This window comes from Ambystoma mexicanum, chromosome 3p, assembly GCF_040938575.1.
Source record: "Ambystoma mexicanum isolate Mex_15411 chromosome 3p, UKY_AmexF1_1, whole genome shotgun sequence".
NCBI lineage: Eukaryota > Metazoa > Chordata > Amphibia > Caudata > Ambystomatidae > Ambystoma > Ambystoma mexicanum.
This window is the reverse complement of record NC_090925.1, coordinates 220,474,422-220,488,113: the sequence shown is the minus strand read 5'-3', so window position 1 is coordinate 220,488,113 and position 13,692 is coordinate 220,474,422. Positions and strand designations below refer to the sequence as shown.

Genomic DNA, 13,692 nt, shown 5'->3' with positions numbered 1-13,692 from the left:
AGGAGAAATCAGAGCCAGGTGCCCCCTATCTGAGAACATTTCTTTGGTTTGCCAGGAGGCCAAAGGACGTGCTAAGAATAGCTTTTGGCTTTGTTGTTGGTGTCACCTTTGGATTTTGCTTGATGGAATAGAGTGTCCCTGGAGCGACAGAGACTTGTAAGATTAGGTTTGAGATGTTAATGGTGGATGAACTAGGAGCACCTAAATATAACTGCTTAGGTTGTCCCATCTTTGACACAGTTTTACAGATCCACCACTTATGATTTCTTGCTTCATATCCTAGAACCCTATAGGTTTTTTTTTCAACCCACACTGTGAAATCACGAAGACCTAACAAAATGATGTTAAAAAGATGGTGACCTTTTTTGTGTCATTCCTCGAACGTCGTACAGACATCCAGAAGCAGTGAAAGGCAGGGCCAGTTATGGCCGGTATTCCTGCTCTCTGGAAGTCGGAGTCAGGCATGGTGGTTACAAGGCATTTGTATTACAAAGGGCAAATAAAGTTTACATATATTGGCATTACGCAAATAACGGTTACATTTATTGGCATTACAGACATAGATAATTACAGTACAGTTTGGCTATTCATGGGTTAAGTGAACAGTGTATTTTTAAGGGTTTTACGAAAGGAGCACAAAATGGATGGGCATGGAAGGGGTGAAATTGAATTGTGTTTTGGAAGGCCATACATGGAAATGGGGCAAAGCAGTCAATTCACAGAGATCCACTATCCACAGCATGTAGAAATTTGAACATGCTAACGCATGCATGTTAGGACATGACAAGACATGCAAAAAAAGGTGGTGATCTGATATGAACAGACCACTGTAAAAGGAGGGTTTCTTTAATTGTTGTTATTTATCTTTTAGCTTGAACCCTTTCACCTACTAAATAGATTTTAAGTGATATCTGTGTGCTGACTAATAGTGGAATGGTAAATTCCATTCCCATTGGATACAGTTGACATAAACGCTATCCCCATGCATTCCAGAGCCGCTCATCAGTCTGCTGGAACCTTGTGCAATGGTCTTCCTGAAAAAAGTGGCTTCCTTGTTCTCCCATTGCAGCAGGGGAGGTGTGCTTGTGATCATCAATCCACTGCAGTGCTAGACTGACAATCCTTAGCAATTCTATTGGCCAGTGGGCACTTGTAATTGTTTTCTGTTTGCAGAAAAGTACTCTTTTGACCATCTGCCAGATTAAGTGTAAGATGCACTCTCAAGGGTTTACACAGTGTCTCCACCAATCCTTTCTATTACCTAGCCTAGATCACCCTTGTGATCTTGTTCTTTGGTGATATCACTGCTCTGTTGACAAGAGACCCCTTTCCTTTTCCAGCCAATGCCCTGACAGCAGATGTCTTCTTGCAGACCTTGCATTGGCCTCACTTGTCCATTAAGGTTTTTGAGTGGAGAGTGGGATGGAGTGAAAAGAGACTCGCCTCTTCCTGTGTGATGGCCAATGAAGTGACCAGCTGGGTTCTACATACTCAGATTGCAGGATTTGTTCTTGGAAGAGCCGGGAACATGGACACATTCCCTTCCGAGCCAAACCATAAGGCTTTGCTCCACCCAGGCACCATGGATTGGGATGGATCACTCATATTATTGGCCAGATCTTGCATCCAAAGTTCATGTCATGCTACTTGTGGGACAACAAATCTCTTGCCTTCCGTCCTATCCCCGTAAAAATCGCTTTCGCATTCCTGTTAAATTTGTGGACCATCCCCCTTTGCCGGTAATTATACTCATATCTTATAATGCTTGGCGTCCCGCTCGCTAAATAAGGGGAATTGAACTCTGAAGACTTCCTGGTCTTTAGATACTGACATTGCATCATTATTTCTAAATGCCAGTGCCTCGCCATATCACTGTACTACCAGCCTGTCTGTGGGTATAGGTGTACAATTATAAAGGCATAGTCACTGAAAGTCATATTGGCATGAGCTGGGCAGAGACGAGCTAGAGGAAAATCATTGAGGAAAGAGAAAGGTCTTTAGTGCACGGCATACCAATAGGAGGATATTTAGCCTGTGGACATCATGGGGTAGCGTATACTATTGGCAGGGGATCAAAGTGAAGAGAAGCCTACCATACGCACGCGAGGAAGGAACACTGCAAATACCAATGACTGGTTGCACACGAGTGCTTGTGTAGATGGTAAGTGTGTCCTTCAGGAAAAAGGGACCTGTTCCATGAAGGGCTCCTTTTGGGAGCAGGAAGCCAGTGAAGCTTGGCCAACTGAGGTTTCTGAAATAGTGTATCTTTTGTTTAACTCTGATGTCTTGCTGTGTCAAAGAGAGCAATGCAATACTCTCTGTAGCACCAAGAATCCCAAGAGAACGCCAGGAAGGCAGTCAGTGTACTTGGCCATGAGAGTTGCGGGGATGAATCCATCCTAGGTGACTTCCCAGTTGTACGATGGATGCGTGGTCTGTTATTAGGGTATCCATTTCAACCTTTCACGTCCATTCTAGAGTCTTTGTTGAACATTTCTTTTTCTTTCTCTCCCAGGGATGCATTTCCGTCGTGGACGCCAAGTGAGTATAAAAGTCCTCTCTCCTGTCCACTTTCCAAATCCGACTGTGGTCTACTCTCCGACTTTCTGCTCTGAAATGTATCCGAAACCTCTAATGTGTGCAACGGGAACATCCCAAGTCACTCTATCAACAGCCCTTTCTCATTGTTGACACCTTTTACCCATTTATTTCTCCCTCCACACCTATTCCCTCTTTAATCCTGTTCACTCAACCTTCTCTTCTCATGCCCTTACTCTAGGTGTCAGCATTCACCATTCTCTTACCACAGCACTGCCTCTTGTGTGGCTGAACACTAGTCCGGATAAGAAGCGGGAAGGTGTGGGTTATCTACCCCTAGTGAAAGATTATTCTCTGCTCCTACATTTTTGCGTTTGGGGGTTGGTGGTTGTGACTGGAATTGATTAGGTTATGTTCAGAAATTGGAGGATGAGTTAAGATGGCCTGTTTTGGCATGGGGTTGGTTATTACATCTTCAGGGAGTTCTGTGTGTGGGTAGGAACTTGAGTCTTGGAAAAGTGCAGGGGATTGCACATTGACTTGAGAAATGCTGCTGGGGGCAGATTGGCTAACAGAAACATGATCAAAGGCAAGGGCAAGCATGGGGTGTGTTGTTAGTTTATGGATATATGTTTAATGTGATTGGAGAGGTTTTGGGAGAGGGATAGCGAGCTGGATCAAAGACATTGTTTGGTACTGGAGTGATGGTGGGGAGGATTCTGATTGAATGGTGGCTGTAGACAGGTTGAAGATTATGTCATCACTCGGAACTAGAGATTCAATGCAGAATGGTCATTCAGTGTTGAACGATTATCGGTGTCTAGATGTTGAAGTAAAGAAAAGATGTAGATGTGGATTATGTGCTGGGTGTTTGGAGGACTATGAGTTTGGAGAAAGAATCTGGGGTGAATGATTGGGTATTGAATTTGGAAAACTATTGGATTGTTAAGGTTACAGAGACTTGTTGCGTCCAATGTTGGGTGGTGAATGGATTTTGGATCTAGAGGGAGATTATGAGATGAAAGAGGGGTCGTTTGTCAGGGAATGACTTGGGTGGTGAATGACGGTCGGTTGCTGAGATTAGACATTTGAGTAAAGTGTTGGAGTGTGGATTGCAATTCGATCTAACTTGGCTGTTAAAGTTAAACACTTGACCTTGAATAGGTTAGGGTGGTTGAGTGAGGGATGACTGCTGCTGGCTGTTAAAGTTAGTGATGATGTTTTGGTTCATGTGTCAAGTGGTGGAGAGATGCTAGATGTCAAGGAAAATGTTACTTAGGAGAAAGGTATCTTCCAGTAAAGGAAATCATTTGTTGGTAGGTGGAGGTTAGTGATGTGAAGCATTTAAGTTGGAGAAATATAATTTAAAATGTACAGTAAGAAGCATGACCCTTTCCTCTCGCTTGCCTTGCAGCCAGAAAATTTGGAGACAAAAACTGAGATGTCACCACCATTATTGTCTGATGAAATGAGGAATCCAGAAAACAGGGGAGAGCTCAGATCAGAGTATCAGATCACAGACCGCTGCCTGGAGGATTGTGATCCACAAGTGGTGTTTGAAAATCTGCAGCACGAGTCCACTACTGGAAGGCCCACAGGAGGCCCATACTTGCAAGAGTCTGGGCCCACATCACCTTCTCTTGGACCCTGCCTCCTAATTCCCTCTGGAACGGTGCCGTCATCAGACTTGGAGAGCACTAGCCCTGAGCAGACCAAGAATATTGCACAGCAAACAGCAGGGTCTAGTGATGGGACCCACATTTCAGCAGGTGAGGATGAATGATATGATATGATATACGATATGTTATTTATAACGCGCTTAATACCCAGAGGTTTCTAAGCGCGGGCCCGGGGAACGAACCTGTGTTGCTCCTTGTCGTCTTGCTTCCAAGGCGAGCACGTTGCCACTGAGCTATCCTCCCGAGAAAAGTGAAGTTGCTTGAGGAAATGAGCACAGGGGAGTGAGAGACGTGGGGTAACTATGGAGCAGGAATGGTACTGAGGGATTAAGGGTGATGATGAAAGACGTGATAAAGGGAGTGAATGGGTAGCAGATGAAGATAAGCATGTTAGTGGTGATACAGCGGTGATCAGGAGAGAGCGGGAGAAGGAAAAACAGTGTGGGATCATAAAATGTTATTTCTCTGAAAAGGTCCTGCTCCAGCCTCTCAGGGATGCTGTGCTCCCTGCTGCACCGGTAAACCCTTACTGCCTTACTACGAGGTCCCTTTGTGGGACCCGACCTCAATGGCTGGTTTTACCAGCCGTTAAGGAACGGGCCCGCAAAGGGACCTTGGTGCTAATTACAGTACCGAAATTTGCGGTACCGTAATTAGCTCCTTCCCCATTCCCATTGAGCCCTATGGGGGCAAAAATGGGAATGGGGAAGTGCCTTGGTGAATGGAGAATTACCGCCCCCGCTCACCTTGGAGTATGTTATGAATGAGTAATAACAAAATCAAATGTATTGCGGATTAGAAATGTGCATTAGCATGGAATCTTTATATGTCAAGTAGCCCTTTCTCTGAAACAAAATATATTACCGCCGACAACCCTTAGCACTTACCTCATGGTATGATATGATGTGGCATTTATAACGTGCCTGTACATAAGGGTTTCTAAGCGTGACAAACAAGGAGGGGGAAAAAAGGGAGGACAAAATAACGATCTTACTAGGCCTTGTGTCATTCAGATCGCGCAAGTGTGGGAAAGAAGAAAGGGGAGAAGTGCCAGCGGGAGGGGAAGGTGGAAGTGCAGTTAACTCACAAGTGCAGCCAACGGGTGGCTCATAAGTGCAGCGAGAAGGGACTGTAGGTTGCAGATACAGACCCCTAAGTGCTGGGGAGCCTCCAAACGGCCCCTTCCCTCCTCTGACAATTCCCTGATTCTTGTTGCATACAAAAGACAGTGGGCCTCATTACACGGAATGCGGTAAGGGTTTACCGGTACCGGTAAGGGCACCGGTACTGGTAAACCCTTACTGCCTTACTACGAGGTCCCTTTGTGGGACCCGACCTCAATGGCTGGTTTTACCAGCCGTTAAGGAACGGGCCCGCAAAGGGACCTTGGTGCTAATTACAGTACCGAAATTTGCGGTACCGTAATTAGCTCCTTCCCCATTCCCATTGAGCCCTATGGGGGCAAAAATGGGAATGGGGAAGTGCCTTGGTGAATGGAGAATTACCGCCCCCGCTCACCTTGGAGTAGGGCGGTAATTCCGCCATCCACCAAGGCGGACACGGTAAAATACCGGCGGCAACCATGGCCGCATACCGCGTAATGAGGCCCAATCGGCCTAAACACGTGAAAATACCAGCACCCAGCAATGGGCAATTACTGGGGTATTCTGGCCCCGCCGGACCCGGTAATTACCCATCGCAGGGTGCCGGTACCCATTACTCCCCATTCCCATTGAACCCGAAAGGGTTCAATGGAAATGGGAGGTTGGATGCACCGGCAACCATTCATGGTGCCGGTGCATCAGATGAGTTGTGCTTGCAGGTGCCTGTCTGCCCGAAAGGCACCCGCGAGCACAACTCGTAGTTTGGCGGTCCGGTAGTAATGGTGCCGTTAGCTTAAAGGGGTGTACCGAACTTCGGCTTTGAGTAAGTATTCGGCAGAATTCCGGGTGAGAAAAAGCTATTCCGCTATTTGGCTTTTGCCGAATACTTTGACATTCTAATTTGAATACAATGCAACATGAACTCAGAAAATCAAATATAGACTTCAGTTTGCAAAACTGAAAAGAATTAGACCAGAAAAATTGCTATCACACAGCTGAAAAATATATTATATTGTAATATATCGTAATCTGCTCTTAGGGCATGTTTTGTTACAGATTCTTAGACATAAAAGGTGCTCATCTTTCAAACTGAAAGAAATGTGCATAGATACTTTCAGTTCCTGTCATGTCACTCCCCATTGCGTACGTCATAGTCCCCCTTTTTAAGGACTTTAGTCCTGAGTTTAAAATTATCTGATATTTTATCAGGAATGATAAGTTGCATATGTTTGTGTATTGGCGAGACGGAGTGGCTAGGATAAGAGAAAAGTGAGCAGCATTTGGTGAGGTCAATAGTTGTGAGATGGAGTTCACGCATTTCAGATTTCCTCTTGACTTGTGTCCTGCATGAGCCAACATGAACCATTTTATACATTTCTATGTGAGCTGCAAAGAAGTTTCAAAACTCGACCGCATGGACTTTGCAACTGGATAGAGAATGCAATGCATCTGATTCACAAAGGCAGTCCTTTTGAACTTGTGAAGCCTCCTACTTGAACTGGCACTGAATATGCAACAATCTTATGTACATTTGGTCCCTTCATTTTGGTTAAATATGCTTTATTTCTGGCTTTTATACTTTAAATAAAGATACTACATTAATTACATATAAGAACATTTAAAAATATAGAATGCATTTAAAATGGTGCTTTATTTGTTTTTTTAATAAGTGTGTTTTTTGATGTTTTGAACATGATTTATTAAATAAAGCAACTATTCGGCTTATTATTCGGCTTTGGCCAAATAGTTGACAAACTATTCGGTATTTGGCTGAATACGAAATATGCTGTTCGGTACAGCCCTAGTAGCTTACCGCCACCCTTTACTACTGGACCGGCAAACTTGTAATGACCCCCAATGTATCTAAGAGAGCGAGAGAGAGAGAGAGAGAGTGACACACACACACAGACAGACTGTGGCAGTGACAATATAGGAAAGTGAAATGGGACTGTCTGCAAAAGGTCATTACTAGGAACGCAGGAAGGACACCAGGTTGCTTTGCCTTGTTGGGTCTTTTTCATGAATTGCTGTGACTTCTAATGTTCTGCAATGGCTTTTATTCCGTTTTCACGCCTTGCCATGACATGTTTTGATGGGTTATACTTGTCTTCAGGATTGTCTGTGGCACTCAATGATTTTCTTTTTTTTTTTAACCCATCAACTTTTTAAAATCTGCACCCATCGTTACCAAATTTCACATGCTTACGTGTTTAGTCACATGCAGGGACTCTGGGTAAAAGGCAGGGATGCTGGGTGCCATATTAAACATTGAGGTTAACTTCGGAATTGTGATTTAACCTTCTGCGGCATGAGATTAATTGCAAAAAATTGCGAGAAGGGGGTTGGAGGATGTTGAGGATAATACAGCTGCCGCACACCTCTCACGTGCTAACCTCTTGTATCTTCTTTGCTAGGGGGTAACCACGGAGTTCAGATACAAGGCACCAATGTGACATACAACGGCAACATTTACATCTACCACCAGCCGGCGGCGATGCCGCCACCGATGCCGCCAGGACTCGCAGAAGGCAGTGCCCGAGTGGTGCAAGTCACAACTGACACGGATGAGATCCCCACCTCAATCCCAGAGCAAGGGCGGCCACCCGCGGAGCCGCCACTCCCATTCAGCCTGGGGTCGGAAGAGTGGCACTGCATCTCACCGCAGCAGGAGGAGGGGAAGGACATTCACCTGACCACAGAGGAGAGCATTCAGGAAAACATGTGGCCGGAGGAGCTGAATGGGTACCCCTACATTAGCGGGAATGATGAACTAGGCCGATCCCTCCAGGCATTGCCAGATGACAAATTCTACTGAGAACCCCGATGAAGGAACTAGAGTGGCGTTAGTGGGATCTTGCAGTGTTTCCTGGCCATTGCACACACGTGCCCAAGCCATGCAGTGTAGGCTACAATCTTTGAGAAAAGACAACTGCCCCACCTTACTTTATTCATAACTCTGAGACACTGAGTGGACTGGACCTCAGGCATTGCACAGATGTGGCAAAGAGGTGCGGTTGGAGTTGTGGGGGGCAGCTGATATTTTTCAGAGAGGAGCTATTTTAACCTGGAGAACATCTTTCAATAGTCACCTGGCAAGCCCATGAGATAGAGCCAGCTAAAAATACTGTGATTTTATAGCAATAGATAAGAGGGGTTCATGAAGAACATAAGACAGAACACATTGGGGGGGTCCTGACAGTTGGGGGGTTGTGTGGCTGAAAAGAAGGATCTTTTGGGAAACCCCCAGAGTCTAGGAAGATGAGTTAGAGAGAATGGGAGAGTGTATAGGCGTGGCCCAGGCTATCAAGCGGAAGCGGATAGTGTGAAGGGCAGAATGCATGGGGAAGGCAAAGGACGACTAGGCCATTCGATTGGGGAATAACGAGTCTACCTCAAAAGCCAGAGCAGCCATGCTTGTAGGCAGAGTGGTAGGCATGGGGGTTTGGAGCTCAGAGGGTGTGGTGGCTGCCCCTTTAAGGGCATACACACACGGCGGAGTGATGTAACTCTGCTGCGTGTGCTTTACATAAACAGGGCGTTCCACAGCCGCGTCAGAGCAACCATGGAGCCCGGACCAAGAACACGCATATCGAGTGTGCTCTGTGATGAGGGGACTCACGGGGGCCAAGGGTGAAACCTGGCCATTCGCAACAGTGCAAAGCCCTTCCCTGGGTGATTTCAGGTGATCTTTGTACTTTGATCAGCTTTGCAGCTCTCTGCTCTCTGTGTCCTGCTGCACTGAATGCCCAGGGACCTCGCGGCCGCACAGCAGAATTTGCCCCTGTGCTCTGGGTATGCCTGCAGTGTTGTCTGTGCGGTCTTCTGGGAGTGCTTTTAGGCACGCAGCTACAGGGATTCGTGGCACAGAAAACATAACTCGATTGTGTTGCTTTACTTCCCCCCAATCCCTGCACTCCAGCACACAGGGAACTGCTGCTGAATATAAGAGCAGGTTGGTGTCCCCTGGGCGGCCATCCCCTTTTGCCCTAGAATCGACCCCCCTTCCAGGGTCCTACAACAAAAGAAACAAAAAGACATATCCTAGTGAACAGACTCAAAACAAGCGCCTCCGACTCCAGCAGCCAGGAGCAAGAAACATACAAGTATGCGGAGTGGTGCAAACTGTGGCATAGCAGCAATCATTCCGTCACCACCACTTTACCCCCATATTACTGCACCGTAATACTACGAGTTTCAGTGGTAAAGTGGACGACATACCTCCATACTAGAGGTAAATCATCTACTTTACGGCTAAAAATCATTGGAATTACCGCAGCAGAATCCCCATGGGGTCCTGTTAACTGCAGAAATGGGGACTAACACCGCCAGACCACCACTGGGGATCATGTGGCAATTCAGTGGTGCGGGGTGGATCCAGATCACTTCGCAGGTTAGTTCTGGGAGTAAACCTGGTTTTAATTCGCTTCTGGAGGTTGAAGAACAATGTATTTTGTGGCTTTTCTCTCCTGTGGGTAGGCCGGTTTTGGTGGGCCAACAAGCGGCATTGGATCAGATATGAAGGCGCTTACATGGTTGTATATTTTCCTGCAATTTTATGTGATTTGTTGTTTTATTTTCTTTTGTTTTCTTAATTGGGCCAAAGATAAGCCTGTGAGTGAGTCCTAGTGGCAGCTGAAAATTGAAATGGCAATGTGGCGCAAAGTGACACCGCTGGCTCGCGCCGGCATTCTGCACTGTTACTGCGCCTTTTTATATTTTCATCAAGGACTGTACACTCCAAATAAAGGCTGGCATTAGAAAATGACGCTTAGGGCAACAATTCATCTAATACCCAAAAAAATAAAGTGCAGGGAATTGACCATCAAAAAACGTACAATGGGTTCTCTGCTGGAAAAAAAGGATGTCAGCCTGTGCCCTCTTCTATGCTTGTGAGAACCCCCAAAGGTCCTTTGAAGGCCCTGTATTTAGTGGGGGAATATAATACCGAGATGCAGTGAGCAACATGAGGAAAGCTGTGCAGCCGATGTGCGGAGTGCACAACACACCATACACAAAATAAACAAAATCTTCCAACGGTGTCCGTCACATTTTGTTACACTGGTTATAAGTTGATAGGTGCCGAGAATCTACTCTATGGTATTGGGAGGCCACTGTGTGCTGGTTATAAATTAAGAGGCACAGGTGGTCCACTATCCTACAGCGGTGCTGTTATGTGCTGGTTAGCTTCACCAGGCCCACAAAACATGATAAAGGCCTCTTTTAACCACGGTGTGTTACTCGCCTCTATGTAAGATTGGGTTTGTGGCACCACTTTTAAAGTGTTTCTGGATTCAGGTGTCCTGGGCATTGTGGCCATGTTATAGGGTGACCAGATTTAAAAAAGAAAAAAAACGGGACTGGCCATAGACATAGAGGTAGGACTAAAGTAAATACAAATAAAACTGTAGTCCTGCTTCTATGTCGCTGGCCTGTTGCGCTGTGTTTGTTGCATCTCTTCCACGAGTGCCCATGGTGTGCGTGAATACTGATCAACGGTATGTTTCCCTTTTTCCATTTGTAGGTGTGCTTTTGAGATCTACGCGTGCACCCCATGGCTACAAATGACAGAAAAGAATTTAAAATGGGCACTAAAAGATCTACCCTGGTTTTAAATGTTGCTTTGTACTATTCACATACAGTGTCTAGTCTCGCCGTGTTGATCAGTCTGCTCTACACTGCGTTTAGAAATGCATGATAGGGTAATTGCTGCTTGCTCGGATGAAGAGATTTGAGCTATGAGCCATGCTAGTACATTTTAACTAGCCGAGCAGACCCGTCACAAGCCTGCAGCATCATTGCCTGGACCTTGACAACAATAACCCGGTTTCTTCTCACAGGGGAGGGTGCTGGGGAGGAAATGCAGGTGTGAAATGCTTTCCACGGCCCCATTCACGCAGGAAGAGTTGCACCTGGGCTCGATTTTGGGATTTCGAAATCGCGTCCTGGCAAAAACCGGGCCCGTAGGCACCCACCATTGCAAACCCCGGACAGGGTTTCTAAAATTAAAAAACTCGGAAACCCCGGGACGGAAGGCTATTTCCCTGAACTGTCCCGGGAAAACCGGGACATCTGGTCACCCTACCATGTTAGAGTCCTGTCCTTCCTATGAAAGGCCATCCAGATGAAGGTGTCTGTCCAGTCGAATAGCCATATTTGTGATCATTGCCTCCTTGGCTGCTACCTGTGTGGTTCCTGAGCAGGTGTCCTGCGGTAGCTTATTCATGTCCATCTTGTGCCAGATGAGGAAGCGCCGGTCTCTTATGGCTTCTTAGAAGTATATTGGTTGTGCTACAAAGACCTCGTATTTTTTCCAAATATCACCTAATGAAGAACTGGGACGGAATAGCACACGTGCAGCATGCAGTATACAAAGTACTGCATGGGCTACATAGAAATCAGCACCCAAACTAACCCGCCCTCCAGTACTCGGCTCCACCCGCTTCTCAGTGAGCTTGCCACCATGAAAATAGAAGAGGGTTTCTTCCTGGTTCCCCATCTGCCATGTCCATGGTGGCCATCTTATTTGTACTTTTTCTTCTTCAAAATAATGTCCCTTAGGACCCTGGATGTTACCACGGGCAGCTAATGTCAATAAAGTCCTCAGGGGTAGCCGTACGGCCCGAAACAGTCCTCGGAAATGGCCATGACTTTGTGCTGGGAGGTACATCAAGATGATGGGCAGTTACCACTTGGTACCGCCCTACCGGCTCAAGCTTTATTGTGAAAGAATTGCATTGGGTAAATGATCCACATTTAACTCGTGCCGTGAGTATGCCATGTCATCCCAACTCATAAAGAGGTGGTCGTTTAAAAAATACAAGGTTCTTAAAATACCCCCCTTGTTTTTACGGTTACCATGATACCTATAATGAAACCCACAGTGGTACCAGATTTCTACCCAGGTTTTGTTACTACCGGTCATTGGGTACTGGTTAACATCATGAGAACCTGAATGGTGTTGGGATGGTTGAAATCCTTCCTTTGGAAAGGTCTTGCCATTTTATCATTCGTGGTGCCAAGTCAATCTTTTTTCCACTGTGGTATAAGGTTCCCCAGGGGTCTGTCCTGTCACCTATATCATTTAATCCATACATGGAGCAGCTTAGACCTCTGATCACTGAGCTGGGTGCCTCAATCCTCTAGTCCTTGGAAGACCCCGAGGTGAATCTGCAAGTGCCATCTCACTCAAACTGAGAACATCCAAAGCATGGTCAGAAGCGGGCGATAAGCAACTTTCACAAATCAGATGACACCAAGGATGAGCTCCTCTTGCCTTTCAACAAAAAGTGTGTCCTTCTTGTTTACACTTGGATCCGGGGTTGGAAGGGGGGCCTATTCTTGTTCATTCCATTTTTAACCCTCATGCCACTACTCAATAAGTTATTAGTCGACCTTATTGATCAAGGTGCTTTTTGAACGCTTCATTCACCAGTCGGCCATCAGGCTGTAGGAGATGGGGTCATATTAAAGCTGTTTCTTTGTCTTGAACAATGTAAAACTCTGGCCCATGATACAAGTCTGAGGAGGCAGGACATTCTCTAGGCCTAAACCCAAGCAACATTTTTATGGGTGAGCATCTTATCTCTAGAATTCAAATTCTGTTTAGATCAGGTTCACTGGAAACTGTGTCTTATTTGGAAAGAAGTTAAAAACTACTTTTTGTAACATAACGTTTATAAATACGTGTTTTCTCCTATGTCTCTTTTAAATACACAACGGTTTTTGAATTTGTTGTAGATCTCTTATTCGTGGTACTTTTTCTCGTTGCACAGCACTTTGATGTATTTCAACACAGGTATAAAGCTTGACCGTTAATTGGTAGAGTGATGGAGTAGCATAGGGCAGTGTGAAAAAAATAAATGGGACCTGTCCACAAGAGGCCAGTGGTTGGGGCGACAGGTTGTTATGCCTTTTTCATCTGTTGCTATGACTCCTAATGCTTTGTGATGACTCTCATGCTTTTTTCATGCCAGGCTATGCCAGGCTATTATTTGTGTACATGGTTTCAGCATTGTTGTGGCCATCCACATCATTTTCCCGGATGGCACTCATTACCTTGTTACCGGAGGACACCCCACACTTCCCCCCCCACCAACTTGTACCCCTTGTTTTTCTACTACCCCTTCTTGACTGGCTCACCAGCACCTTACATTGCACACACAAAGCCCCACACACACAGTAACCAAGCTATGGCTAAACTCTCCCCTCAAGCCCTATGGCACTCATTAATATCACCAGCTAGCGAGACCCAAAGTGCTGTAGTGTATCAGTTCTTGGCCTCTCCCCTATGGATAACATACTCCCAAGTATTCCCACCAAAGCCATAGAAACAGAATGGCATTCATGTTGCGCGTGCTTCTGACCTGCACGCA

At 45.9% G+C, this 13,692-nt stretch overlaps 1 protein-coding gene across 1 annotated transcript in view; it reads left to right on the top strand.

Moving 5' to 3' along the window:
- LOC138580286 (tumor necrosis factor receptor superfamily member 3-like) overlaps positions 1-10,357 on the top strand; it is a 252,643-nt gene extending 242,286 nt beyond the window's left edge. The window contains exons 8-10 of the mRNA XM_069650699.1: positions 2,516-2,541; positions 3,953-4,307; positions 7,735-10,357. Coding sequence (XP_069506800.1) covers positions 2,516-2,541; positions 3,953-4,307; positions 7,735-8,135 — 782 coding nt within the window. The 3' untranslated portion in view covers positions 8,136-10,357. The remainder of the gene's footprint in view (positions 1-2,515; positions 2,542-3,952; positions 4,308-7,734) is intronic.
- Positions 10,358-13,692: the final 3,335 nt, after the last annotated feature.